The 26,440-nt window shown below is 40.7% G+C and overlaps 1 protein-coding gene across 34 annotated transcripts in view; it reads left to right on the forward strand.

Annotated features, from left to right (window-relative positions):
• The window catches only part of TCF4 (transcription factor 4), a 344,054-nt gene that overhangs the window by 309,644 nt on the left and 7,970 nt on the right, over nucleotides 1-26,440 (forward strand). For 16 of the 34 annotated variants that reach the window (XR_006740306.1, XM_036419939.2, XM_036419946.2 and 13 more), the window contains 3 exons: nucleotides 1,612-1,815; nucleotides 21,559-21,820; nucleotides 23,314-23,476. Coding sequence is in view for 33 of the 34 variants with exons in the window: in XM_036419939.2 (XP_036275832.1) it covers nucleotides 1,612-1,815; nucleotides 21,559-21,820; nucleotides 23,314-23,476 (629 nt within the window). In the remaining variant the exon portion in view is untranslated. The remainder of the gene's footprint in view (nucleotides 1-1,611; nucleotides 1,816-21,558; nucleotides 21,821-23,313; nucleotides 23,477-26,440) is intronic. The other 18 variants (XM_045574559.1, XM_045574558.1, XM_036419952.2 and 15 more) reach the window with 3 other exon arrangements.

The raw sequence follows: 26,440 nt of genomic DNA on the forward strand, positions 1-26,440 counted from the left end.
CATAGTAGCAGCCATGCTAGTCATTTAGGGGAGGTCCTGTAACACCAAAGGCCACCAAACCAGAATGCTCTGCACCGTAGACGAAGTGCATTAGACACACATTCTTCCTGTCAGGGTGGAATAATTAGAAATGGTTCTTCTCATACAGTAAAGCTGGCACATCTGTTTGCACAGCCCACTGAAAAGCAGAGCGGATGGAAGCATGCTGTAGTACAAAAGGACATGAGATTTGAAGTCAAAAGACTTAGATTTGTACCCCGACTTTGTCACTTCCTGGTACTGTGACACTGATTAATTAATTCATTTAATTTCGTGGAGCCTCATTCGCACATCTATGTGGAAGGGGTAATATTGTCTCCCCTGCTTGCCTCACTCATGTAGAGTGAGGGCTCATGGGATATTAGATGTTAAAATATGCACTGGAGAGTCCTATGCAGATGTGTATTTGATATCATAATTTATCACACTGGAAAAAAGTGACTACACAACTGCATGTCCATGTTCTTCACCAAAAACCATAGTACAGACATTATCTAGACGCAGGCAAGTTGGATCTTAATGTCTGGGATGAGAAAGAAAGTTAAATTGGTTTTTAATCATATACTTGTATAAGGGAGTAAATTCTATACTATAGTGAGGACTTTGAAATCATTTAGAAGCTCTGGTAAACATTAATTCAGTTCTTTGTGAATCTTCAGTTATGAAATCTCTCATACCTTGTTGGTTAACAGAATTTTTGTAATTTTTTTCAGTGATTACTTGAGTTCCCACTTCTTTCTGTACACACACACACATACACACATACACACTTGCACACACATACAGGCTCATGAAAATAGGTAGCAAGAAACACAGGTGAAAATCAATAGTAGCTCAAGAAATTACTGTCTGTTTGTATTTACCCATCCCTGAATTGATTAGTTAGCACTGTATCATATGTCATAAAGGAATATACCTTCAAGAAGATAATTTAATTGGGGAGCTATAAATAGGTCACCATTTCATTGCTAATATTTAAAAATCTTTTTGCCAATGACTATAGGAATGTTTCTTAAATTTAATAAATGCTTTTCTAAAGTAAATCTAAATTCTCTTTCAAGCTAATGCAATATAGGATAGCATCTGTACATTCAAATATCCTGGAAGAATTACTGAATTTACTTTGTTCATGAAAAACAACACTATGGCCGAAACCGGTTTGGCTCAGTGGTAGAGCGTCGGTCTGCAGACTGAAGGGTCCCAGGTTCGATTCCGGTCAAGGGCATGTACATTGGTTGTGGGCACATCCCCAGTCGGGGGTGTGCAAGAGGCATCTGGTCAATGTTTCTCTCTCATCGACATTTCTAGCTCTCTAGCTCTCTCCCTTCCTCCTCTCTGTAAAATATCAATAAAAAAATATATATTAAAATAAAAAAGAAAAACACTATGATTATAACATTAACATTTGTCACAAGTTGTCTAGGCAAGATGCTATTCTTATTATTATTTTAAGGAAATAATCTTTATTGGAAACATTTAGAAACTCAAAGTGGGGTGCATGTGAACTCAAGTTCTACTTATGTAACATAATTTCCAACTGAATCAAATTTCACATCATTTATTAATCAACAGCAAAGCCGGATTGAAGATCGTTTAGAAAGACTGGATGATGCTATTCATGTTCTCCGAAATCATGCAGTGGGCCCCTCCACCGCTATGCCTGGCAGCCACGGGGACATGCATGGGATCATTGGACCTTCTCATAACGGAGCAATGGGCGGTCTGGGCTCAGGGTATGGAACCGGTCTTCTTTCAGCCAACAGACATTCACTCATGGTAAGTGGTGAACTTCATAGACTATAGTTATTGTATGAAATTAGATTTTCAATTGTAAACACGACCGCTGCTGTTTTTCCCTTTTTAAAAATAGCTTTATTGAGGTATGGTCACTTAGTATGCAATTCACCCATTTAAGGCTGATCTTTCGCTGTGTTTTGGTATAGTCACAGGGTTATGTAACCGTTGCCACACTCTAATTTTAGAACACTTTGCCCCCAGCAAAATGAAAAGAAATCCTCATTGCCATCAGCAGCCACTCTCCACTCTCCCCCAACCCCTCCAGCCCTTGGCAATCCTGATATAATTTTTCCACCAATAGATTTGCCTAATCTAGATTTTTCCTGTGAAATGTATGGAATCATACAACACGTAGTATCTTTTCTGACTAGCTTTTCCAGCTTAGCAAAATGTTTTCCAGGTTTATGCATTCTTTATCGTCTATCAGAGTGTCATCATTTATGTTGACAAACAGTGTTTCATTGTGTGCATTGCATTTATCTGCGTCGGGTGATGGATATTTGAATTATTTCCATTCTGGCTGTTAGGAATAATGCTCCTATGAACATTTATGTATGGGCTATAGTGTGGGCACATCTTCATTTCCCTGAAGGACATACACAGGAGAGCACTGCTGGGTCATCGCTAGTATTTTAAATTCTCCTTCGTGGTGGCTTTGACTCAAGGACCCAACCATCTTATGTTCATGTTACAGTGCTGGCATTACAGGTATGAGTAGGTTGGATTTTTTCATTAAAGAAATGAATCAGTGTCTTTGAATTTTGAGTATAGGATGCAGAAATATATGATGGGTTTGTCTGTCCAAATATCTGGTGTGGGACTGTAATTAAAGTGCACAGAAGTTTTACCACTGCCTCTTCCTAAGTCTGTATTTGAATGCAGCTTAAGGAGATTTGTCCACATTACAGTTGGGATCTCAGCGTTGCCAACTGCTTTTGGTGAGGATTTGAGAGTGCATCCCTTTCTGGGATGGTTATGAAGATCCAGAGAATCTTCCTAACAAAATATTAAGTGATGACAATCAATGAGGTCCGAATGGGGGGAGGATTTAATGTTATTAGTGATTCTGTGTAAGTCCTTACAAACTCCTACCTGAGCAGTAAACACTTTTTGGTCCTCTTTTGTACCTTATAGACTTAAAAAGTTGTTTTAGTGTTATCTGGTTTAACGGTGATTCTGAGAGAAGAATGCAAAATAAGTGCAGGTCATTCTGAGGCTCCTTGCTCCGTCCTGTTCTTCTGCGTCCTTTCGACTTCTCTTAGTAAAAGACGGAGAGGACCATCCTGGGAGTGTGTTATGGAAACCTGCAACCAATTTGAAACCAAAAATACTGGTTTATAAATAGAAGCAATGAACTCACTTCTAAGACGTGGAAAGATATTTTTGAATGCCAAAGCTAAATCATTTTTTGCTTTTCCTTGACCTCTACCCCAAGAATTCATCACTGAGTAGAAATTGTTTGTCTATTCATGGCAGTTGCTAAGAGTTAACAAAAGGAAAATCTAGATTTTAATTTAGCTTGGCCTCAGGTAATGTGTTAAATACACTTGGGATGCATATAATATGAGATTTCAGTTTGTACAGCTCTTTTTTTTTTTAAACGACAGTGTTTAAACAATACTGCTTTTAATTAAGAAATCTGGCTTTATTAAAAGCCAGATCTGTGACTTATAACCATTTCTGTATATCTGCTCTCAATCAAGAGAAAAATAGTTTAATTTCTGTAGCTGTGTTCGTTTTGCATATGTTAAACGGATGCCACATGCACCCAGGGCATTGCTTCAGAGCTGTTTTCCCCCCACAAATATGTAAAGTTTGCTCTTAAATACCAGATGTAGGTTAAGTGATTCTTTAAAATAATAAACTCTGCATAGATGCTGTTTGGAACTGTGTGACCTTTGAGTTGCCTCCTCTTTGAGGCTGACTCAGAGGTGGGATGGGAAGAGACTGGAATCATCTTTGGAGATGGGAAGTGGGATGGACCTAGGTGAAGGGAAAGGAGAAAAAAGCGGAACTAATCAGCCAGCATTACAAGGGAGTGTCTTTCACTTTGAAAAATGGTGCAGATGCAGTAAAGCCGCTAGTTTTGCTGAGGAGGAAAAGTTCTTGCCTGCTCCTCTGAAGACATTTCTAATTCCATGAAGGACAACCACAGACACCCCCACCCCCACCCCCCCCCACCCCCCCCCAGACAGGAAAGCAACTCCAGAGACATGATATGGCCACAACCTGCTGGCCTTGAACCCAAGTGGGACTGTGTGGTCTTTTTTTTTTTTTTTCTCTTCTCAAAAATACTTAGCAGCCCCCAGAATCCGGGCTCCTCCACCTGAAACTCCATCACGTGGGTGGATGAGATTGGGTTGTCATTTTCTTGTGCGAACCCGTATACATCTTCAAACAAAAGCCCAAGAACAAAGGAAATAGTTTCTGAAGTTAGTCTGAAGTTAGCCTTTGACCAGTTGATGCATTCCACCATAAAAAGGAAGTTGAAGGGGAAGAGGGAGGGAAAAAAAACGAGAAAAAAAAAAAACCATTCCCCTCAACAACAACAAAAAAAATGCAAGGAGGATCCTGGTAATGTTTTCCACATTTGAATTTTAATACATGAAACAGGCTATAAACGCTGGCCAGCTGCAGTAAATAAAGTAGCAGTGGGAGGTATGCACCGGAAACCTCGGAGCGGCCTGGGGGACTTTCCTTCACCACTGCACACCTTCATTTGCTGCTCTGCAGTGGAACCAAGTGGCAGTAACTTAACACCATCCCGCGGCAGGTTTGGTTTTGAGCAAATCTCCTCTCTAGCTCTCCTTCATAGTGCCTTCTGATTAAAGAGCAGACAGCCTCCAATCCTCTTGACCTCCCCACTCTTCCCATTTCCTCTCCCTGCCTTCCGAAAATAAAAATGAAATGGCTTGATAACTTGGAAGATGATATAAGCATTTCTTTTCTGCAGCAGCTTGGAATCGTGGCGGGGGGAAAAGCCACGGTTCTGCCTCGGCTATTATGTTATCTCATTTAATTGCTAACATATTGTACTTAGCTTTTGATTCATAAAATGTTTTCCTTGGAGCTCTGCAGTGGGTCTTCAGTGACTTACTTAGTTTTAGCGGAATGAAAGGGACTTTTTCGCAGCAGCATGGCTCGTAACACCAGAGTGAATGGTGTAGTCTCGCGGGTTTTCTAGATGAGATGGTTTGCCCATGCTCTCTCGTGCTCTAAGACCTTCACCAGCTTTCCGTTATCTACCAGATAAAGACAGTTTTCTAGCCCAGCTTTTCAAGTCCCATTACCATTTACCAAAAGCCTTATGTTTAGATATTTCAATAAGTAAAAGCTTTTCCAGCAAGACCAGTCTGTGCATATTATCAGAATTTGCCCTGTACAACCTTACTATGTACTTCTCTTATTTCTGTCTGGATTGGCCGGCTCTACCCACTCCTCTCTGTCCATCTCATCCCACCATTCTCAAAGATCTGGCTCAAATTCTGCCTCCTCCAGGAAGCCTTCTCCTGTGATAGTCACTTTGTTTTTACACTCACAGCACTGTGGATCATACCATCAGCTAGGTATTCATCTTACCCAGTTAGGACTAGCTGTATATCTTTTGTAGGTATAACCTTTGCCTTTGCGACTATATTATAATATAAATTCCTTGAGTACCAGGTATTGCGTTTTGTTTTCTTCCCAGTAAACAAATTATCACTCAGAAAGGAAGAGGGGCAACTAATATTTCCTGAGTGCTTGACACGTTGCCAGCCCACTGCTACGTGCATGATCTACATTAGGGAAGGCAGTCTCCTCCAGAGCCCAGTGAGGAGGAGGATGGTGTCCATTCTGGGTATGAGTCAGCTGAGCCTCGGGAGATGTGAGTTGCCTCAAGTCCCAAAGCGAGATTTAAACTCAGACACGCTGACTCCAGTTCCCATGCTCCTTTTTACCACCATGAGTGCACCCCAGAGACCATCTGTAGACATGCCTTCTAATAATTCATTTCAGGTGGTAAGAGCTTGCGATCTTCGAATCCTGATAAATGTTTATTGATGAAAGAAATTTCCAGGTGTCTCATGGCCAAGTTCCCAGAGCAGCTCTCTACCCCAATGTGGAGGTGAAGAACTTTCCCTCCAATGCAGTAGCATTTGAGATTGAAATCCACGTTGTCAGAACACTTATTCCTAAGTCAGTATGTCGTGGAAAGAGGTGTGAGCTCTCCTTACGAGGGTCCTTCAAGCAATACATTTTATCCTAACTTTCCTACCATACCCACTCACTATTCTGATGGAATCCAAGCAGAAACTTCTGAATGTGGGAGATCTTGGAAGCAGCTGGATTTGTCATTGACCCTGACAGAATCTCTTATTCAGATCTAATCTCCTCTGTGCTTCCAATATCTCCATGGTTAACCTGATATCAAATCATTAGATTTTTTTTATAAGTTATTGAAGTGGCAGTTTCCAGATATGATTCCATTAATCATTCAGTGTTCAGGTTCACAGACGAAACCTGAAAGAAAGCCTTTCAGATGACCTAATCTCTCCTTCAAACTAAGAACAAAACCCACGTCAAAAATGTCTTCATGTGACTCTGTAGGTGCTCCAAATTAATTGTCAGTGGAGTCAGCAACCATAGGATCATTTAGCTAAAAAGTTCCTATTCTATTAATATACAATATTAATGTGGTTTCTGGATCCTTTTTGCTTCAAGTCCACTTATTCATTTCAAACCATTCATCAGATGGTAACCAAATGCCAGGCTCTATGCTGACAGGTGGTCTCTGCTCTCAAGGGGCTCACTGGCGAGTAGAAAAGGACACATATTTAAAAGCAGAGTGCTGCAGCAGTGTAGTTGGGCTGCACCAGAGAGGACGGACCCAGCTCTGTTATCTGTGGGAAAGGATCACCCTGTCCCTTGGTAGAGGAGAAGTGATCTGGTAAGGATCGAGTTGCTCTAGTTGATTTGGAAGTGGAAGTGCCCCATGAACTTGCACCTGTCCTACATAGCCCTTTCCCAAAACCCCAAGTGGGGTTTGGCACACTCCAGAAAGCTCTGACATAAGCCAATATTTGCCCGGCTTCCCTCCTATAAATAACATTTTTAGTTTGACTTTGGATTAGAAAGAATGTATCAGAAGACCATTCGTTAGGTGAAGAAGCACCTTTTGATTTCATTGACATTAAAGATAGGGGAACTTTTGCCACGTGGGACCTCAGGATAAATGACTTAAATTTCATAGTTCTTTTGCTTTCATAGTTCTTAAGATTTGGGACCTTTGGATTTTAGATTCTAGAAGTACCCAGAGGTCCTTTAGCTCACGGCCCTTATTGCTTTAGACTGAGGCCAAGAAAAGGAAAGTGACCCAAGCATGGGTACTTACTAGTTCATGGCCAAGCGAGGATTGAAAACCAGACAAGCCAACTATGAGACCAGCACTCTTTGTGCTAAATACTGCGCTGCTGCAACAAGCTTCCTCTAACCCAATACCATTCCAATTTCAACACTGGGGCTGCTATTACAAAAGGTTCTGTTACTCAGACTTAAGTCATGAAACCCAAGAGAACTCTTCAGTTGCCCCCTGGCTCCCTGCCACATGTTGCTATTTATCTTTGCTAATAATACTTGGCAATTGGAGAGGGTAGTGGGCAGTGATGTGATATCTTGGGGAGCGTTTCCTGGTATGTGGTTGTGGGAGGAGCAGAAGTCAGGAAATTCTGTCTCTACTTGGGCCTCTTCAACAGAGGTATGATCCATAGGGTCTTCACTCTGAGGTTTTTCACAGATTTTAATTTTCCACACAATCCCATGTATATTTTAGCACATATTTCATTTCTGAGAAGTCTTTACCACAGCATCTCAGAGACTTTAGAAGTCATCTCTATCCACATCCCTCTACAAATGCCCTGTCAGGCCGTCAGCACTTCTCTATCAGCCTCCTTCCTTTCAAGGCCGAATAACTCAAAGTGACCACAGAGCCATTTCCAGCAAATATTAGAAAATTCTTTCAGAGTCCAGCCCATAGTTACTTCTCTATGAAGTCTGTATTTTTCTACGAGTTACCCTAAGTCAATCTAACAAATACTTTTTAAAATCTCAGTTATTTGAAGACATTCGTTCAATTTTTTTTTTTCTCTGGGCTAGACATTTGTATTTTCAAATATTTACCCTAAAAAAAGTTTTTGACTCTGATGTTCCAGTGCATTCTCTCCAGCCTATCAAGGATACTTTTCTTTTAGTTTGCAGAGTTTCAAACTGAACACAATGCTCAAGTGACTGTGATGGACCTATCATGAAACCCATTCAGTATATGATATCTTTATTAAAGGCCACCTAACTATATCCTGTTAGCTATTTTTTGGTGACTTCATCATCCTGCTGTAATCAGCTGAAATCCTTAAGTCACACATCTCTCCACTATCCTCGTGCACTTTCTATTGTGCCAGACAGACTTCACAGAGCACCTTTGTATTTCAGCCTTCGGTGTGTTTCCAGCCTCGGGTCTCCTTAAGGTCCTCATTCAGTCACATATTCTGCCAGCTCTGTTATTGGCAAATATGAATATGCCGGGTGTCATTGATGCCCACCTCAAAGCCGTGAATAGAAATGTTGACCAGGAAGGACATAGAGCTAAAAGCCTGAGGTTCAACACTCCAGACACTCTGCACTCACATCGCCCCCTGCTCTTTGGCTTTAATATTTCCCCCTAACTTTCCTCCTAGGCAGTCCACCTTTCCTCATTTTGTCCATAGCTTTGTCACAAGGCACAGGCATTCAATATTCCCAGGAATGCAGAAATGAGATTTGCTCAGAAAGACTTGTTCTTGGTGGAACCAAACTGAGTTTGGGAGGTCATTGCCTCTATCTCAGGGCTCTTCGAACTCTTTTTGAAATAGCTTTCACCCACAATCTTAGTCATCAGTGTCATCTTTCTATAGCTGCTGTGTGGTTTCTTTTTTCTTTAATTAAGATATTTGCCTAGCACTGGTGTTCTACCATCTTTCCTAATCTCCACAACTATAAAATATTTCTGAGAGCAGATGAAGACTTTCAACTGAAAGTTTTTAATTATATCTATGTGGTACTTTATTTTTTAATGTTTAAAAAAACAGAACTGATTAAAAAAAAAAGGCTTAAAGAAATTCACTTTATTTTTAATTTCCCACCTTTATTGAGATATTGCTGACATGTACCATATGTATGTTTAAGGTGTACAGTGTGTTGCTTTGATACACCTACATATTGCAGAAGTTACCACGATAAAGGTGGTTGATGCCTCCATCTCCTCAATAATTACTTTTTTGTGTGTTGCCATGAAGTAATGCTGTTATGTCATTCACACCAAAACAAAATCCTGGAACAGCTTGGCACACTGTGCATTAGATCCTTCGAGCAACATCTCCCCATTTCTTCCACCTGGCCCTCGCACTCCAACAACCACCATTCTGTCTTATTTATTTGAATTTGTGTTTGTGTTTTGTTTTGTTTTAGATTCTAGTTATAACTGAGAACATGCAGTATTTGTCTTTTTCTGACTTAAAGAAATCCTCTTAACTATGGATTAGTTACAATAGCTTCGGAATCCTTAAGCTCACCATTTGATATGTACGCTTTAACTCAAACAAAAGTCAGAAGCTTTTGAGTAAAGCCATAGCACTGTGACCATTCACACTCCATTAGCAACCCCTAAAACAAGTGGTTGGCACATGACACATGTGCAGATCTCACAGCAGGGGGTCCAAATGAGGAATATACCCCCCACACCTGTTTTACTAAAATTCAGGCCCTGTGACCTACAAAAAAAGAGTCAGTTTCCATTGACCATCATACCCAAAGAGCATCTTCTAGGTAGGACAATGGTCGGCAAACTCATTAGTCAACAGAGCCAAATATCAACAATACAACGATTGAAATTTCTTTTGAGAGCCAAATTTTTTAAACTTAAACTTCTTCTAATACCACTTCTTTAAAATAGATTCACCCAGGCCATGGTATTTTGTGGAAGAACCACACTCGCATGTGGCTGGCGAGCTGCAGTTTGCCGACCACTGTTCTAGAACAAGCCATTTTCTTATTTTCCCCCTACAGTATGTAGTTAGCACTTTGGTGTCATGAGCTTTGAATAAAAACAAAAACTTGTTGTCTTCCCTGCTTTTAAAATATGAAAGCATATTTAAAACAGACTACATGATCTCATCATATTTGTACTTTGCTTTCTTCTTAAATAATAGAGGGAAAAGCAAGTGGACCCTTTTTAACAGCTCAGTCATCGTAATATTTTTTATTGAACTTTTATAGGGAACAAGGACACAGTGCTAAGCCATCATTTAGAAAAGGCCAACCCTTGCATTTAAACCCTTGTTTTCCCAAGAAAAATTCAGAGTGGGGCAATATAGAGTGTATATATTAGAAAATGCACAGGGGCTCATCCGCTCCTTTGGCGCCTAATCCTTTGGGGTACATAGCCGTCCCTGATCTTGCGGGCCCTTCACTGTGGGAGGGTGATAGCCCAAGTGTGTGCCCACCCGAAATGCCAAATGGAATGCCTAAGTGACCTAATGAGAAAGTCAGCAGAGGGTGAGCATGGGAGTCTGTAGGTTGTTGACTGTCACAGGCTAGAAAAGGCACCACAGGGCCATAGATAAAGTACAGGATCCTTATGTGGCCAGCGGAGGTAAGAATTTTGCTCTCCTCCCCACCCCACCCCCCACCCCCTCCGTAGAGCACAGCAGCTCCAGTGGTTGGCGCGGACATTTCACATGAGAGCCCACAGGAAGAGCAAGTCTTCATGTATATTTTTTACATCCAAATTAAATTAACTCATGGAATTTTCCACCCTTAGGAATTAAAGTAGCAGCTCATGAAGTAATTCAGTTATGTCATTCATACCAAAACAGAAAATACTGGAGCAGCTTGGCACTGTTGGAAAGCCAAAACCAGGCCGGGGCCATTTTATTTTATTATTTTTTTTTAAACCTGTGGTTGTGTGTTATTTTAACTTTTATTGTGGCTGCAGATTTTTTAAGTCAAATGTATCTTAATTGCTTAGAAAACAGAAGTGTAAAGCGGGTTCAAAATAAGAAGAAGTTTTAGGCAAAGTGGTTTTAGGAATGAAAAACCTAAAAAAAAAAAAAGCCAAAAATGCTCTAACCACATTTCTGAAAGGCGAAGATTCTACCTAATTGACATTTACGGTTGTGCATAATTATAGCTTCCTTTATATCTATAAATTGTCTTAAACTCCCCAAAGTTGAGTTTAGTCTCGAGCTCTGTCCAGTATTAATTCAGTGACCTCTTTGGGAAAGTATTGTCCTGATACAATAGCCATGTCCATTTTCGAGCGGGTAATTAGACATATTGTCCAAAACCAACGGATTGAGTTGCCACATTTTAATTTCTCAGTTTGCCTCCTCCCCAGCTTCTGCTCTTGGACGGTCTCTTTTGGAGCTGAAAGTGTGTGAAAGTTATTGGAGAAGGGTATTCTCTGGGTAATGTTTCTGTATGCTGCCCAGTTTTCTCCCCCCGTGTCGTCGAGATGGGAAACAGCTGGGTTTTGTTTAAAAAAAGCTGTTTTGCGCAATGTCTGAGGCCTGAGGTGTAGAGCTGAGGTCACCAGTGCAGCAGGTGCTCAGGAACAAGTGAGCAAGGCCCTGGGGACCGGCCGGCCGCGTCACCTTCTGCGGGGCACTTCCGCGCGGAGGAAAAGTGTTGAAGTTGGCTCCTTCGTTTAGGGCACAAACAGATCTGAGAAAAGTAATCGCATTAGCGAGGCTATTACAAGTGGAGTATCTTTGAACACAGCCAGCCCTTGAGTAAATAATTAGCTCAGTATGAAAGAAACCAAAATGGTCATTTCCCTCCCAGGGTTTCCTGCAAGAGCCTCGGCCTTAGCTTCCTTTAGATATTATAAGATTTTGATTTTTCCTCTTGAAACACACCAACGCTAGCAGAACTACGCTTTCAAATAAGTGCTCTCCCATCACCCAGCGTGTTTTTTAAGTCTGTGGATGCCAGCTAGGCGAAAAGGAGAGAAGAAAGCTGAGTGGGTGAGACCGGGGCCGGAGCAGTTTTGAAAGAGGCAGAGCGAGGAACATGTGGAATCACTAACGCGCAGGGCACGTCAGATGTCCACCCGTCTGAAGATGAAAGGAAACAGCCTCCTCCCCTGGGAGCTGGAGGTTATTAGCAGCTGTTTATCCAGTCGGGAATAGAGATTAACATTGTAATTTTTTTTTTAAGAACTAGAAGAAAATTTGTTTGGGAAGTTGGCTCTCCATACCAAGTCCCTGCGCACTGCCAACAAAAACTTCCTTTCTCAGAACTCGTGTACTCAAGTTGAGCAATGTTATGATTCTCTGAGAAACTCGGAATTATCAAAAACTCTGTCTCCTTTAACTAGGGCAGGGAAGGACAGGGATGGATGGATGTCGGCCACGGACATATCTCCTTATACTCTACCTGGGAAGCTAGCTGTCCGGTGTGCGACCTGTTCTCATGCCGGCTTCTCAATGGGGCATTCTTTGCGCGCACACACACACACACACACACACACACACACCCATACCTCACTTCCCCATAACTTAATCTCTACCACTCTGCAGCATACACAGATGGGTTTTGCACATGCCTACTGCTTGTAAAATGCCTTCTCATGACATATTGGGGAAGCTGCTTAGCACTCTGTGGAGCTTTATTCCAAAAAAAAAAAAAAAAAAAAAAAAAGAGTTGGATATTGGTATTTTCCTCTGATTTAATGCTACTCTTAATGTCATTTTCTTTTATTAAATCCTTTCTTTCGCTTTTGATCTTCTTTATAGCAGAGCCACTGGTCATATGGAAACTATTATTGGGAGATGAAAGACTTCATTGCAGTTAAATAAGAGTGAATCATTTGGGCCAATAATGCACACATCCAGTGAGGTACCATTTGTGTCCCAATGCCCTGTGTTGTTCCCTTTGTAGCAGAGCCATTGAGGTTTATAAAGGGATTTACAAAAACCTGCTTTTTTGTTTGAAATGTGCAGTCTGACAACATGAAAACAATAATATGCAGTCCTTAACTCCTTATATGTAAGATCGAAATAATGCCACTTTTCATTTAAAAACTGAGACTTTTATTTAAAGTGGAGATACCATTTAATTAAAGTTAAATGTCAGGTTTTTTTTTAAAAAAAAATAGGTTTAAACGATCTACATCAAAATTCTACCTTCATTTGAAACCTGTCTAAGGTGCCACCTTCCTTGTGAAGCAGCCCCTGTTGTCTCGTCTACCAGGGTTTCACCCGCCCTTTCCGGTCCTGCCCGACCGGCATCCCTTAGGACATTCGTCATACTTTGCCTCCGATCGTAATTGTATTAACCCACCATTAAGATAAGAGCCTTGAAAGTAATAGTGATGTCTGTATTTTATAATTTTTTTTCCCTAAAAATGCCTAAATAGACCCAGGCATAAAGAAGGCGTTCAAAAGGCATGTGTTGAATTCAATGAAATATTTTTTACTTGATAGAAACATGCTCAATGTATATTCAACAATATCAAAAGGTGTTAGATTTCATAATGAGTCCCCCAGACACATGCCATTTGTGTCATCATCTATTATTAGGATGCATCTCACTGCACGTGGTAAGATTACAATCCCATCACAGTGACCTCTGCACCCAGCTCTTGCCCTGGGGACACTTGCGTCTCAAGACAAGTGTGGGCTTTATTGAATCGCAGCAAAACAGAATAATTGAAGTGTAAGCTCTGTCATGTTAAAGGATGCCCTTCCCCCTTCCTCTCTCTAAAAATCAATAAAAACATTTTTTAAAAAAAAGAAGCACCAGTGTAAATCTTAGACTTGATCCATAGAATAAGGAAAACCCATGTCACAACCTTCATATGCAAGGTACCACATGGTGACATCTAGAAGGTTAGTATTGAGAAAGAGACTGAGAAGAAACATTTCATTTGTTTAGGTAAGCTTCTTTACCCTTCCACTTCCTTTCCAAGTATTTTGCAATAAGCTTGTGTTACTTGATGAGAAGAAGAGCATTTTAAAAACAAAGGGCAGTTAGGTAAGCAGAAATCCCTGGTGTCGGGCCTCCTGGACTTGCTGCAGGAGCCGTATGGAAGGCAGACGGGACTGCACTCACATGGGTGTGCCTGCGTGCAAGGGTCTGAAAGTGCACCTCGAGTGTTCAGTTGTCTTTCCTGCTCACAAGTAATTGCAAACTTGCACCATCATCTCAGTGCCAGACGTGCCTCCTCACTAGGCATGTGGTAATTGTGATTTCCTACTTATTAACCTGTACATGGGTCAGGGGAGGGACTCTGTTAACCACCTCTCACACCACTTGCTTACTGGGCTGCATCCAGTTACGGTTTCCCTTCTATGAAAATGATGTAGAATATTGGGGGCAAAGGACCGAGATACAGAGGTGAGAAATGAAACAGTTTTAATAGATGGAACTTATGAGTTAAGAAAAAAAAAAAAAAGATGAACTGAAATCAGATAACCATTTGCATCTCTCGAACTAGATCACAGAATCACTTATTTTAACCATTTTGGTGGACATCATGGGAGTTTCAGCCTAGTTGATCACATGACCAGTCAGTACTGCCAAGATTAAGGTCATTAAGATCATGTTTACATTTTCTTGAAACTTATCTTGTCATTTGGAGAAAATAAGCATGAAAAAAATCTCCAAGAATTGCCCAATAAGGAATTACTTTAAATTGTAGGCAAAGTCGAAGAAAAGCTATGAGATTTCTGGGGGCAGAAGGGGGAATAGTTAGGTGTTCTTAAGACATTTAGGAAGTCTCCCAATAAACATTGCCTAAGAATTAAAATCCAAACAAAAGAATTGAACTCAGATCTGACTTTAGTGAAAAGTCTTTCAAATGTTTAATTCCATGAATTAAGAATATATACTCTGGTTATTTATTTGTGGTTGAAAGGTATCCTGATGTTAGAACTTTCTCACACAAAGGAGTTGGTTATTAGAGTCTTATTTTCTTTTTTCTTCTTCTTTTTTTTTTTAAATATATTTTATTGATTTTTATTCATTTATTTATTTATTTATTTATTTATTTATTTATTTTTTTTTTTAGAGAAAGTAAGGGAGAGGGATAGAGAGTTAAAAACATTGATGAGAAAGAAACATCAATCAGCTGCCTCCTGCACACTTCCTACTGGGGATGTGCCCGCAACCAAGTTACATGCTCTTGACTGGAATCGAACCTGGGACCTTTCAGTCTATAGGTTGACGCTCTATCCACTGAGCCAAACCGGTTAGGGCTAGAGTCTTGTTTTCTATAGATTCTGGGTGCCTCTGGTACTGTTTCTCATGGTAACATCTCCTGGTGCCATTTCATGACCTCCCAGGTTCCCACTGGGGAGCTAGTAGAAAAGTTTGCGTGATCGCTTTGCACCTCTTTAAGAGATTCGCTTTTATTTGGATTAAACGGTATTTTGCACATTTGGAAAAATAAGTTTGCTCTCCTCTAATATGACAGAGATATGGCAAGATAATTGAAACTGAAATCTATTACTCTACCACTGTCATGTATAATAGATATTTCATGGGGAGATTACAGTTACAGACACCAAAACTGTTTTCTGTGTCAATGGGTGTCTAATTACAGTAAAAACCCATCAACTTTCTTTTTTTTTTTTTTTTTTTTTCGTGAATATGGCAAAACAAGAAGAGAAGAGACACAGGTAAAAACTCTCAGGGCCTTTTTCTTGGCCCGATTCTTTCTAAAAATCACGTATGTCACAAGAAAAAATGTTGAAGCAGATGCCATTAATAACAACAAACTTCCATTTTGATATTACCGAAATTTCTCTAATAGCATATCTGGTTTTGTGTCACTTGGTCTAGAAACTGATGCCAGATTTCCTACATTCCCCATCCTGCACTCTTTTAGGAGGATTATGGTAGAAGAGAAGGAACTGGGGTCTGAAAGCCTGTTTTGAAGCAGTTATCTCTGGAGATAACATTAACAAGGATTGAATAACTGCCAAATGAAATTTAATACATTTTCCCATCCATGAAATAGGCCTCTTAAATACAACAGAATAATTACTTTCACAATACTCCCTGGAAACAAAGAGAGCAGACACACTGAATGTCTTTTTGTTTGTGGTGTTTGTTGTCAGCGGAGGATGGGGACGAGGGTGTTTACCAGGGTGCTGTGCATCCCTACACACAACGGCCTTGCCAGCAGCCACCCAATTTGAAGCTGTCTATCTTCTAAATCAGCTTATGTTGGAGGGGTTGTGGCAGATATTAAATTTTGTAATTTAGTTAGACATCTTGGCGTTGGCCTGGCCTGAGTTGGTGAACCATGATGTTTTTTCCTCTATGATAAAACTAAAATGATTTTCATATCTATATCCGTATCTGTACACACACTCACACGCACACACACACAAAAACATACACACATACACACACACACACGTATACACACAGTTCTAAAACAAAAGCTCCAGTAAATAGATTCTTTTTTCCCCTTAAATCTGTAAAAAAAAAAAAAAAGATAGGGCAAAAGTAGGTTTACCGTTGTGAGTATGCTAAACACAGACTTTATTCTTGTATTATTTATTAATTATTGTATTATTTTCCATAAGGACAACTGTACACTTAATTTTGCCCCACCCTGTATTTATACCAAATAAAATTGTTCAATGTTGTAAGTTTTCTGAGTTTAAAATGTGTTTCAGCCCTCTAACTGGATGTTCATTCAGTCACTTAGTCACACTTGCAGCCTTAGCTTTCTTCTCTGTCAAATGAGGAATTTGGCCTAACTGGTTTCCACGTGTCTCCAACTCCTTAAACTCTATATACTATGATTTAAAAGTGTTTCTGCTATATCAGTATTTTCCTCAGAAAGTAAGGTTATTTGACATTTATAGTGCTTACAGACTCAAAAGAAGTAATGCACTTCTAACGTTATTCTAATTCTGCCCAATGATAAATTAGCACAGGAGAATTTAAATAGCTGTGTCATAATTTGAATATGACTTGAGCTAAGATGAAATGTAACTTAGACATTTGCACATAACAGCCATGGTGTGCAGGGCCTGCGGAAGGGGCAGCGATGTTGAGATCACATGACCTGGCCTCCTCTTCCTCTTTTGTAGCTCATGGGACCACCGATCCTAGGGTGGCCCATTCAAAGGATGGCCCACATCTGCTTCAAACTGTGCTGGGCCATCAGATGATCTTGACATTCTGAATTCAGAAATACTAAGACAGAGAGGGCGTGAGCAGCGTGCATGGATCCTGAAAGAAGGTTCCACAAGATACCATGAAGGAAGAGTCCAGCTGGAGTCCTGAGGGGCAGGGGCAGGGGGACAGGTTCCAGGCCAGGAGGAGATAGGCTGGACCTGCTCGTGAGGCATAAGGAGTGGCCTTAGGTCCTGTGAGTCTGGGGTCCAAAGCCTAAATTACAGAAACCTCCATGACAAATCCTTTTTTTATTTAATTTATTGGTTAATATAGGTTTCCGTGTTCAAGTCTATATATAATACATTATCTGTAATATTGTACTGTGTGTTCACCACCCAAAGCCAAGTCTTCTTCGGTCCCTCTTTATCCCCCTATACTGTCTTCTAACCCCCTTCCCTCTGGTCATCACCATGCTGTTGCCTTTGTTTATGAGGTTTTTGTTTGGGATTTTATTTCCCTGAACCCCTTCAACTTTTTCATCCAACCCCCCACACACACCCCTGCCATCCTCCCTTCTGACAGCTGTATCTTGGGATAGCTTGAATAAGGCTCTGATTCCTACTATTAAAACTGCCTCACTAGAGTGATCTCAGGGCACAAAGTCTCACAAAGGTCACTGTGAGCTCACAAGGACAGGGGCCACATCCAGGCTCTTCGCGTGTGTCCCCAGTCCCTTGCAGAATTACAGGCATGGGCTAGATTCATGAACATTTGTGAATTAATACATGTACACTTGGATCAGTTAACAGTGATTGCCTATACTTTTAGATTTTAGTTCTCTTTTACTTTTAGCATAAATATATCTAAAACCATATAGTATATGACAGTAAGAAGGCTGTTCCTAAAGACTGCAAAAGCATTTTCAACCAATATTAATAAAGTGAACTGTTTTCATAGGCTGGCTTTTAACCTTAAACTATTGCTTATCTAGGTTAAAAGGTTGTTATCAAAATTGGGCTCTAATGAAGTATGAATTTTCTTTTCTGTTTTTAAAGGCGCCATCCCAAGAACCTATTTGTAAGTTTAAAAGTATCTGCTTTTTCTAGTTATATGATCATGTTATGTGGAAGGGTGACAGACCCTAACCCTGGCCTGTACAGATAGGAGTATTGGTTCCTCCGGCTGTTTCTGAGCTACCCTAGTGGCAGTGGCAGATTTGTGCTGGCCACCTACTGTCTTTCTTTCCTTGTCTTTTACGAGACCAGAAGAAATGTTTCTGAAAGAGAAGTGAATGGGATGCTGTTGTGGTCAAGGAGACATGCAAAGGAAAGCTAATTCTTCAGATTAGAATATTATCTGATAGCCAGAGGCATTGGACTTGATCCTAGAGACTCAGGCTCATTACACATGGATCGGAACCTATCATCCATCCTTCCTTTGGCTTGGAATACACCTCATTTACAAAGGAGGTCTTAAAACAGTAAAGATAACTTAGCAGAACTTCCTTTCTAAAATATATATATTTTATTGATTTTACGGAGAGGAAAGGAGAATGCTAGAGAGTTAGAAACAATAATGAGAGAGAAACATCGATCAGTTGCCTCCTGCCCCTACTGGGGGTGTGCCTACAATCACGGTACATACCCTTGACCAGAATCGAACCTGGGACCAGTCAGTCCGCAGGCAGATGCCCTATCCACTGTGCCAAACAAGTTAAGGCTTCCAACTTTCTTTATGGAAAATAATTGATGTATTGCTTGAGATGATCTAAAATAATCTATGGCAAATATATAAAATTAGGTAACATATATGGCTAAAATCTAAACAAAAACATAGTTGGAACAACTATAGTCTCAAACATATTTATAATAATAATCATGTAAGATTTTGCTATCATTGTGCAGGATAGAGATTTAAAATTAAATGGATATGAACAAAATAGAGGCAAAGATTATTGAAGTAAAGGCAGCTTGAGTTCCGAGGGTTCTGTAACTACTTAGACCCTATAGTAATATATTATACATGTATATTTTCAGAACACAGAATATTCTATTATCACTGTGTACCAGTTGTTTGAAATATCTCTTCTTGCAGTAAACATGGCACTTATTCTCTAAAACTTCTAGTATTATTTTCTCCATTTTGGGCTTTGAGTAACTTATTCATCGTTATATACCTATTAAAGAAACCAGTTACCCTTAGAATCTAGACTCTCATCATTGTATTATTTTCACTCAGTTACACTATCTTTCATGATAGTTGAGGCAAAGAAAATAAAATAGAAGGGTAATTGGTTGTGAATTCTTTTTTCCTCTTGTAAAAACTATTCTCAGTGTGATCAAGAGGGGGAAAGAAGAAATTGCAGGGTCAATGTCTGAATATATTTTAAGTGAAAAGCAATAATATTAACCTTAAATTACATCATAAATGCCTACAAAGAAGGCTTGAAAGTTTTAATGGAATAATTCTAAAACACCTCTGCTATGCTCAGATCCATGGTTACCTAGTGATTCCAACTTAGAATCCTCTTTTGTGGAAGTCCAAGAACTGAAATCCACTGGGAATACCAAAAAATATGAGTCAGCACTAAGGTAATTGTTAGGTTAACATTGACAGACTTCAAGATTACCGTTTGATCAAGACCTGTGAAATTCATGCTTACAAGTTGACATCTTGGATGGAAAGGGTAATCATCGAAGGAATAAATCTGGGAAATGTACAAATTTAAAAATGGCAAATCAAAACCTGAATGGAAAATAGTTATCAGTCTTTCTTTGGAAGGAAAAATAAAAACATGTCCCAACAGTGAGTTAGAAGAGGTTGGTGGGACTGTGGGCATGGTCTGCCTATAAAGGAACAGGCTTCAGTTACACGTGAAAGACAGGAGTGGCGTGGCAATGGCATTACATATGTGGGAAGAGCTTACACTTACTCCATAAACTCCAGGGGCTGAAACTAGAACCAGTCAGTGGTGGAAGGTGCAAGGAGACCGACTTTGAGTGAAAATGGCATGGACTGCTTTGGGAGACCATCAAGGTCTCGGTGCATTTGCTGCACACTCATAGGACCTAAATAATCACCATTTGGAACGATCCAGAAAGGGACTTGTGCACATAGCTGGCAGACAGCAAAGGCTTCCTCAGATCTCTTAGCCACAACATTCATTTATACTTCTTGAGTCTATATCCTGTACTATTCTTGCTATATTTTCAATTTGAGCAGTTAATTGATCCTTTCCCTTGATCCTGAATTATCTTCTTTAATGTCTATAGCGGTGAGAACTGGATAGTGGGCTGCCTTACCTAGCATGCCTCTGCTCAATTCTGGGAATGCAACTGCTGTCAGCTCAGATCCTTGTTGTTGATTTCCTTAAACATTTGGTAGCAAAGAGTGATTCTCCTTTGTGGCTTTATATTTTGGATTAGAAAAAAATTCAAGTGTTTGATTTACAGCAGTCTAAATTCATAGATAGATTTTTTCAGTGTTAGACTCACTGTCTCGTGTAAATGTTCACCTAACAACAAGCTAAGAAAACAGCCAGTTTGACATGCAGACGAAAATGCAACTTCTCAGGTTCCTCTGAGTTTGCAAAAGCTTAATGTTCTGCTTTAAGGCCGTGTACCCTCGAAGGTCAGCAGTCGCTGTTTTCATGTCGTGGGTTCAACATCTCTGGGCCAGCGTAGGTAGTACTAGTTCATAAAAAGCTCAGCGGCAGGTTTTTCAGACCAAAGCATCGTGCTGTACTCTATGATTTTATTCTTGGAAGCATAAACACTGTTTACAATATGGTGTCTTCCTAGGATCAGACTAGTGAAGAAGAAAAAAAAAAAAATGGAACAATGTCCAAACTCTTTGCATGGCAATGATGGCATTACTGGTGTGTTTAATAAAACCTTTATTGGGACATTTTCCGGTGTGGTGGCATTGGCAGAAACGGTCCCCCTCTGGATTTGGAACTCGGCAGCTGATGAAATACAGTAAACATTAATTTGGAATGGGCTGCCAGTTTTGGAAAGCCAGGTGACATTTTATCCTATTTACCGAGCAGGGGCTGCCTGCCGTCCCACACTGCCGCAGTTTCCGCTGTCACGGGCTTAGCTGGCATTATGGAAAAAAAATGGCAGGCCCGAGAATCTTATCCCCTGAAATGAAAGTCGAATGCCAAATTGAAATTCCTGTAGGATTTCCGATAGCAATGGGGGAATTGAGAAGCCCACAATTAAGCATATGGGCATTAAGATAATTGTCAGATCTGTTGGCGGACATGATAGAAGACAGATGGGTACGAATCAGCGCGCTCCACTGCAGCACCCTGGGAGACAATTTGACGTTTTACCTGCCTGAGCTCCTCTGCCATATTTGTCACTGGATGTACAGCTCGGCATCTTGCTGAGTGTTAAGTGGTTGTGCAGGGCACTCTAGGTGTATGCGTGGTCCTTCAGCGCCCTCTAGTGAAATGCATTTGGGAGTTTTGTTTTGCAAAGGCCAGTCTCCCTTCCTTAGGTCCTGGCTACCCCTATATAACTGTCTCACCTCTGGTCCCCACTAACCCCGATGGTTCCTCTCACCTTGCAGGTCGGGGCCCATCGTGAAGACGGAGTGGCCCTGAGAGGCAGCCATTCTCTTGTGCCAAACCAGGTTCCAGTCCCACAGCTTCCTGTCCAGTCGGCCACCTCCCCTGATTTGAACCCGCCCCAGGACCCGTACAGAGGTAGGTGCACTGGGGCACTTCTGTCCTCACACAGCGGCAGAGCTAGCACTGATCCCCAGCTTACTTGGCATTCGTCCCTCAGGAAGCACTGGCAGAAAACCAAGAATCAAATTTGGCCCAAAAATGGTACGTAAATGGGAAAGTATTTAGAACAGCTAATTGTGTTTCTTCAGTAGCTGTTTTCTTCAAACATCCCCTGAAATCCTGGTGCTGTTTCAGCAGGGACCAAGACAACAGACTGATGAGAGGAAATTTTATTTTAGCTATTTCCACATCTTACTCATTCGGCTCCTTCTAATATGGTTAGTTGTAGCCTGAAAATGATATTTCCAAATGAATAGGAAGGAAGGAAACTGTTTTTGTTGTTGAAGATTGGAGGAAATATAGGCACATCTTTAAAAAAAAAAATGGAGTTGTTTGGACAATTTTCGGTATTGAGTCATCTAGCTGCATGACGATTACCTCAGTCATACTGCAGTGGGCTTTCATGACCCCAGGAAGTTGTCCTGTTGGGGCCAGACCTGGGTCCCAGGCTCCCTGTGTAACTGGCTGAGCAGGCGATGGGGAGACACTTGAATAACATCTCATTCCCCTCACGTTTAGAACAAGAATGATAACACTACCACGGGAATACGTCTGAGCATTTTTTCACCCGTTAAACATGGTACTCACCTGAGTATTAATTATAGATGGGGATGCCGCCCCATTTTTGTTTAAATAGTAAGAATGTGGCAGGCCATTCTTTTAAAGAGCCTTTTGGTTTTTCTTTCTCTTTCCTAGATTAACGCTTTTTCAGCTTTAATGTGTATAAGCACGACTTGAGGTCTTGTTCAGATTCAGAATTTGACTCTGCAGGTGTGGGATTCTGCATTTCTAACGGGCTCCCAGGTGCGAGGATGCTCCCGGCCCGTGGACCAAATTTTGAGTGACAAGGTTCTAGGCCACAGATTACAAAGAGAGGGCAATACTCAATACACATGCTTCTACCCTAGACATAAAGGATTGCATTCGGGTCAAGTTTCAATGTGTGTTGTGGTCTCAAACATTGAGCAGCGAGAAAGATCGAAATCTCTTCAGCGAGCAGCTATCTGCTTTCCATATGTACCATTTTTAAATGCTGATTACTCTTAGAGGATAAGAGAAGCCTAATTTCAGAATATCATTAGGATATCTATTGAAGTCTTGACTGTACAAATTTAGCACACTCCCTGGGAATTATATTTTAAGGACATTTTTCTATTAAATCATTGCATATGGAAGAAACTCAATATAATAGCTGATATTTACTTGGGTTCTTAATCAGAACATTGAGGTGTATGATTTTCATGATTATGATTTTCATTGCAATTAAGTTGATGTTTTGTAGACAGTGAAATTACCATCTACTCCAAAAGATTGCAAAATAGAATTTAACCTCAGAGCCAAGGCAGAGAAAACTTGTCTCCCCGCAGGTGCAGTTTTGAAACTTCACCAGGTACTGCATACACACACACACACAAAAGACGGAAGGGTCACAGTTGAGCAGCATGAATTGCATCGCTTGCTGCTCCAAATCCGGGGTGCGGGTTGGAGCCTGGAGTCTTTGGTGGAGGTGTCACCTGTTCTCTTTGTTTCCGTAGGCATGCCCCCCGGCCTGCAGGGCCAGAGTGTCTCCTCCGGCAGCTCTGAGATCAAATCCGATGACGAGGGCGACGAGAACCTGCAGGACACGAAATCTTCCGAGGACAAGAAATTAGATGACGACAAGAAGGATATCAAATCAATTACTAGGTCAAGATCTAGGTAACAGTATATAATACTGTCGCTTCATTTAATTCCTTTATTGGACTTTGATGAAGTGAACAGAACAGGAAGAAACGATTCAGTTTTTTCCTGCCAGGTAAACCTATAGCTGAAAGGAAAATTAAAGGCCTGCTCTAGAGGTACTGGAGTGTTGTTTAAGACACCTGTACTCTAGTGGTGCCTGACTTGTCTTTGCATTTATGAATTTGGACCCAGGGCTAATTATACGCAGTAAAAACAATTTGTAACTGATTCAAACACAAAGAGTTGATTTTCAAGACGATATTTATTCTACAAATTTGGTCAGAAATGTTCTTTCCAAAATACTTCTAAAAAGAGATCTTCGTGATATTGAAAACTCAATTGATGTATATGCAACTGTAATGTTTTTCTTATCTCAAAAGTGAGACAATACTGATTTCCCAGCTACATTCTAAACATGTTGATATATTGATATATGTAAGAGCAAAACCTAAATTGCTAACTTTTTTTTTTTTCTCCCTGATACTCCTTCCTATAGAAAATGCAACTACAGGATCTAACTCCTTGGAACTTTAATCTGATAATCAGTGGTTTTTGAATGCCATGGCACCCATATTTTTGATTTGCTAATTAAGTGTACTAAAACTAGACCTTTCTTTTATTTACTTATTTATTTTTTAGAGATTTTATTTTTTTTTATATTTTTTAAATCAATTCTTATTATTCACATTATTACAAAGGTTCTCATTTCTTCCCCCCTCCATCAGGTTCCCACCCCTCCCTCCGCCTCCTCCCCACTCCCCGTTGTCCTCATCCATAGGTGCACAGTTTATGTTCAGTCTCTTCCAGCATTCACCACTCCCCATTTCCCCAAGAACTGTCAGTCCACTCCCCTCCTTTAAAGGCTATTGTTCTTAAGGTTATATCTAGTATCCTACAGGAATCAAGAAGACACCATCTTTTCATATTGTCTTTTTTTTAAAATATATTTTATTGATTTTTTAACAGAGAGGAAGGGAGAGGGATAGAAGGTTAGAAACATCGATGAGAAAGAAACATCGATCAGCTGCCTCCTGCACAACCCCTACTGGGGATGTGCCCACAACTAAGGTACATGCCCTTGACCGGAATCAAACCTGGGACCCTTCAGTCTGCAGGCTCTATCCACTGAGCCACACTGGTTAGGGTCATATTGTCTTTATAATTATTATGATAAATTTTATTACATGCCCTATCACAAGTTTCAAAAATCCTAAAAGCTTCTAGCTTTTACCTTTCATCATCACTGCGGTTCCCTGACTCTTGGCCACGCTGGTGAGAAATCCCCAGGAAGGGCTTTCACATGCTCACCCTCTTCTCTGTTAGTCAAGTCAGCCCTCAGGAGCTTAAACAGCGGCCATGCTTACGCGTCTTCATTTACCTGGTGACGTTTCAGCACAACATTTTAACTTGCTATTAAGAATCTGCATATTTTAAAAAGTCACTCCTGTGACATTTACTTAAACCTCCAAAAATGTGTTGTAAGGCATTGCTTTCCTAATCTAGGCAGTTTGATTTGCATAACCAATTCTAATGAATTGCTAGCCCCGATAACTGGAAAAACAACTCCCATTTTCAGGCCCACCCTTTGAAAGGCATGGCATGTGTTTGATATATAAAAACATCACCCCAAAATTTTTAACTTCAGGACAGGCCCAGCAGAAACTTGACTATGCTCTCCTTTCACTTATGACATCCTATTTGTGGAGTGGAATGTGGATGTGAATGAATAGGCAGCTTGATTTCCTTGGCAACCGTAGAGGTCAAGGGTGAGGGAGAGAAGGCACAGCAGCGAAGACGGAGGATCACATGGCAGAACCTTTTCCGACTGGTTCAGTCCAGTCGTGTGTTCACTAGCACACATCCACAGCAGACGATCCCATCTGCAGGAGCGTGTAACCTCTGGGGAGATGAGCCAAGTCTTACAACATCTTTCTCTGGTGCCTCCCTCCTATGCTCCCTTGCAAGTCTTCTGAGCTTACATGGCCGCCTTTATGTGCAGCATGCGCTTGCAACCCAGGAATATCACTTCCATTTTTGATCGATTGGGGCTTGTAAGCCATAGTTGATCCTTATTGCCCCCTGGAAGTTATCCAGAGATTCTCCGAAGTGGGAGACTTAGAGCCACGCAGTGTAAGCCAACTTCATTCAGTGTACATCACATTGACTAGATAGCTTCCCACGTGTCCGCCAGCTCTGAGGTGCTGTGATGAACACTGTTTCTAGGAACATTTCAGATGCGTGGAATTTTAAAATAGAGCTGAACCTTCATGGTTCTGTAGAGCCATGCTTAAATCTCTAAGTTAACATCCTTATAGCTGATCACCTCCATATTGTTTTTTGTTATTGTTGTCATGGAGAGCCTATTACTTTTGGTGAAGTTTGCTTTATTTTTTATATCTCTTATGCCCCCAAACTCTTGCTCATATTAAATCAAACTCTTCTGCTCGAAGTTCTTCTTTTCCGTTCTGTCTTCCTGAAGCAAGACATCTCCCACGCCTCTCTTTTACATAATCGCCTCTGAAACACTTGAAGCCCTGATGCCATGGAACCTTCCTTCTTTATGCCGTGCTTTCCAGATGGCTCATCCTCTCATTTGCCCTCCATTCAAAAGTGTCTTCTCCTTTGTCAGCATGACACCCACAGACAGAAGTAATCTTGCCTCCCCAGACTCTCCAGAGTCCAGCCATGCCTTTGGTATGAATCACACAATATTTCTGTTCTCACAGTCAGAGATTAGCTGTTTGGCTTCGTTTTTGACTCACAATGAGTCAGAAGCTCTAACCGGTAGATCTTTGGCGTTTGTTTCGCTTTGTTGGTTTTACACAGCTCAAGTCAACTCGGGTTTCCCCTCGCTTGTTTTTGGATCATAAACACCCATCACATTAAATCCACGGGGATCCTGTGTCTCTGACCTTTTTATTTAATGCATGGAGACAAGGA

Source organism: Pipistrellus kuhlii, unplaced genomic scaffold, assembly GCF_014108245.1.
Source record: "Pipistrellus kuhlii isolate mPipKuh1 unplaced genomic scaffold, mPipKuh1.p scaffold_m20_p_6, whole genome shotgun sequence".
Lineage (NCBI taxonomy): Eukaryota > Metazoa > Chordata > Mammalia > Chiroptera > Vespertilionidae > Pipistrellus > Pipistrellus kuhlii.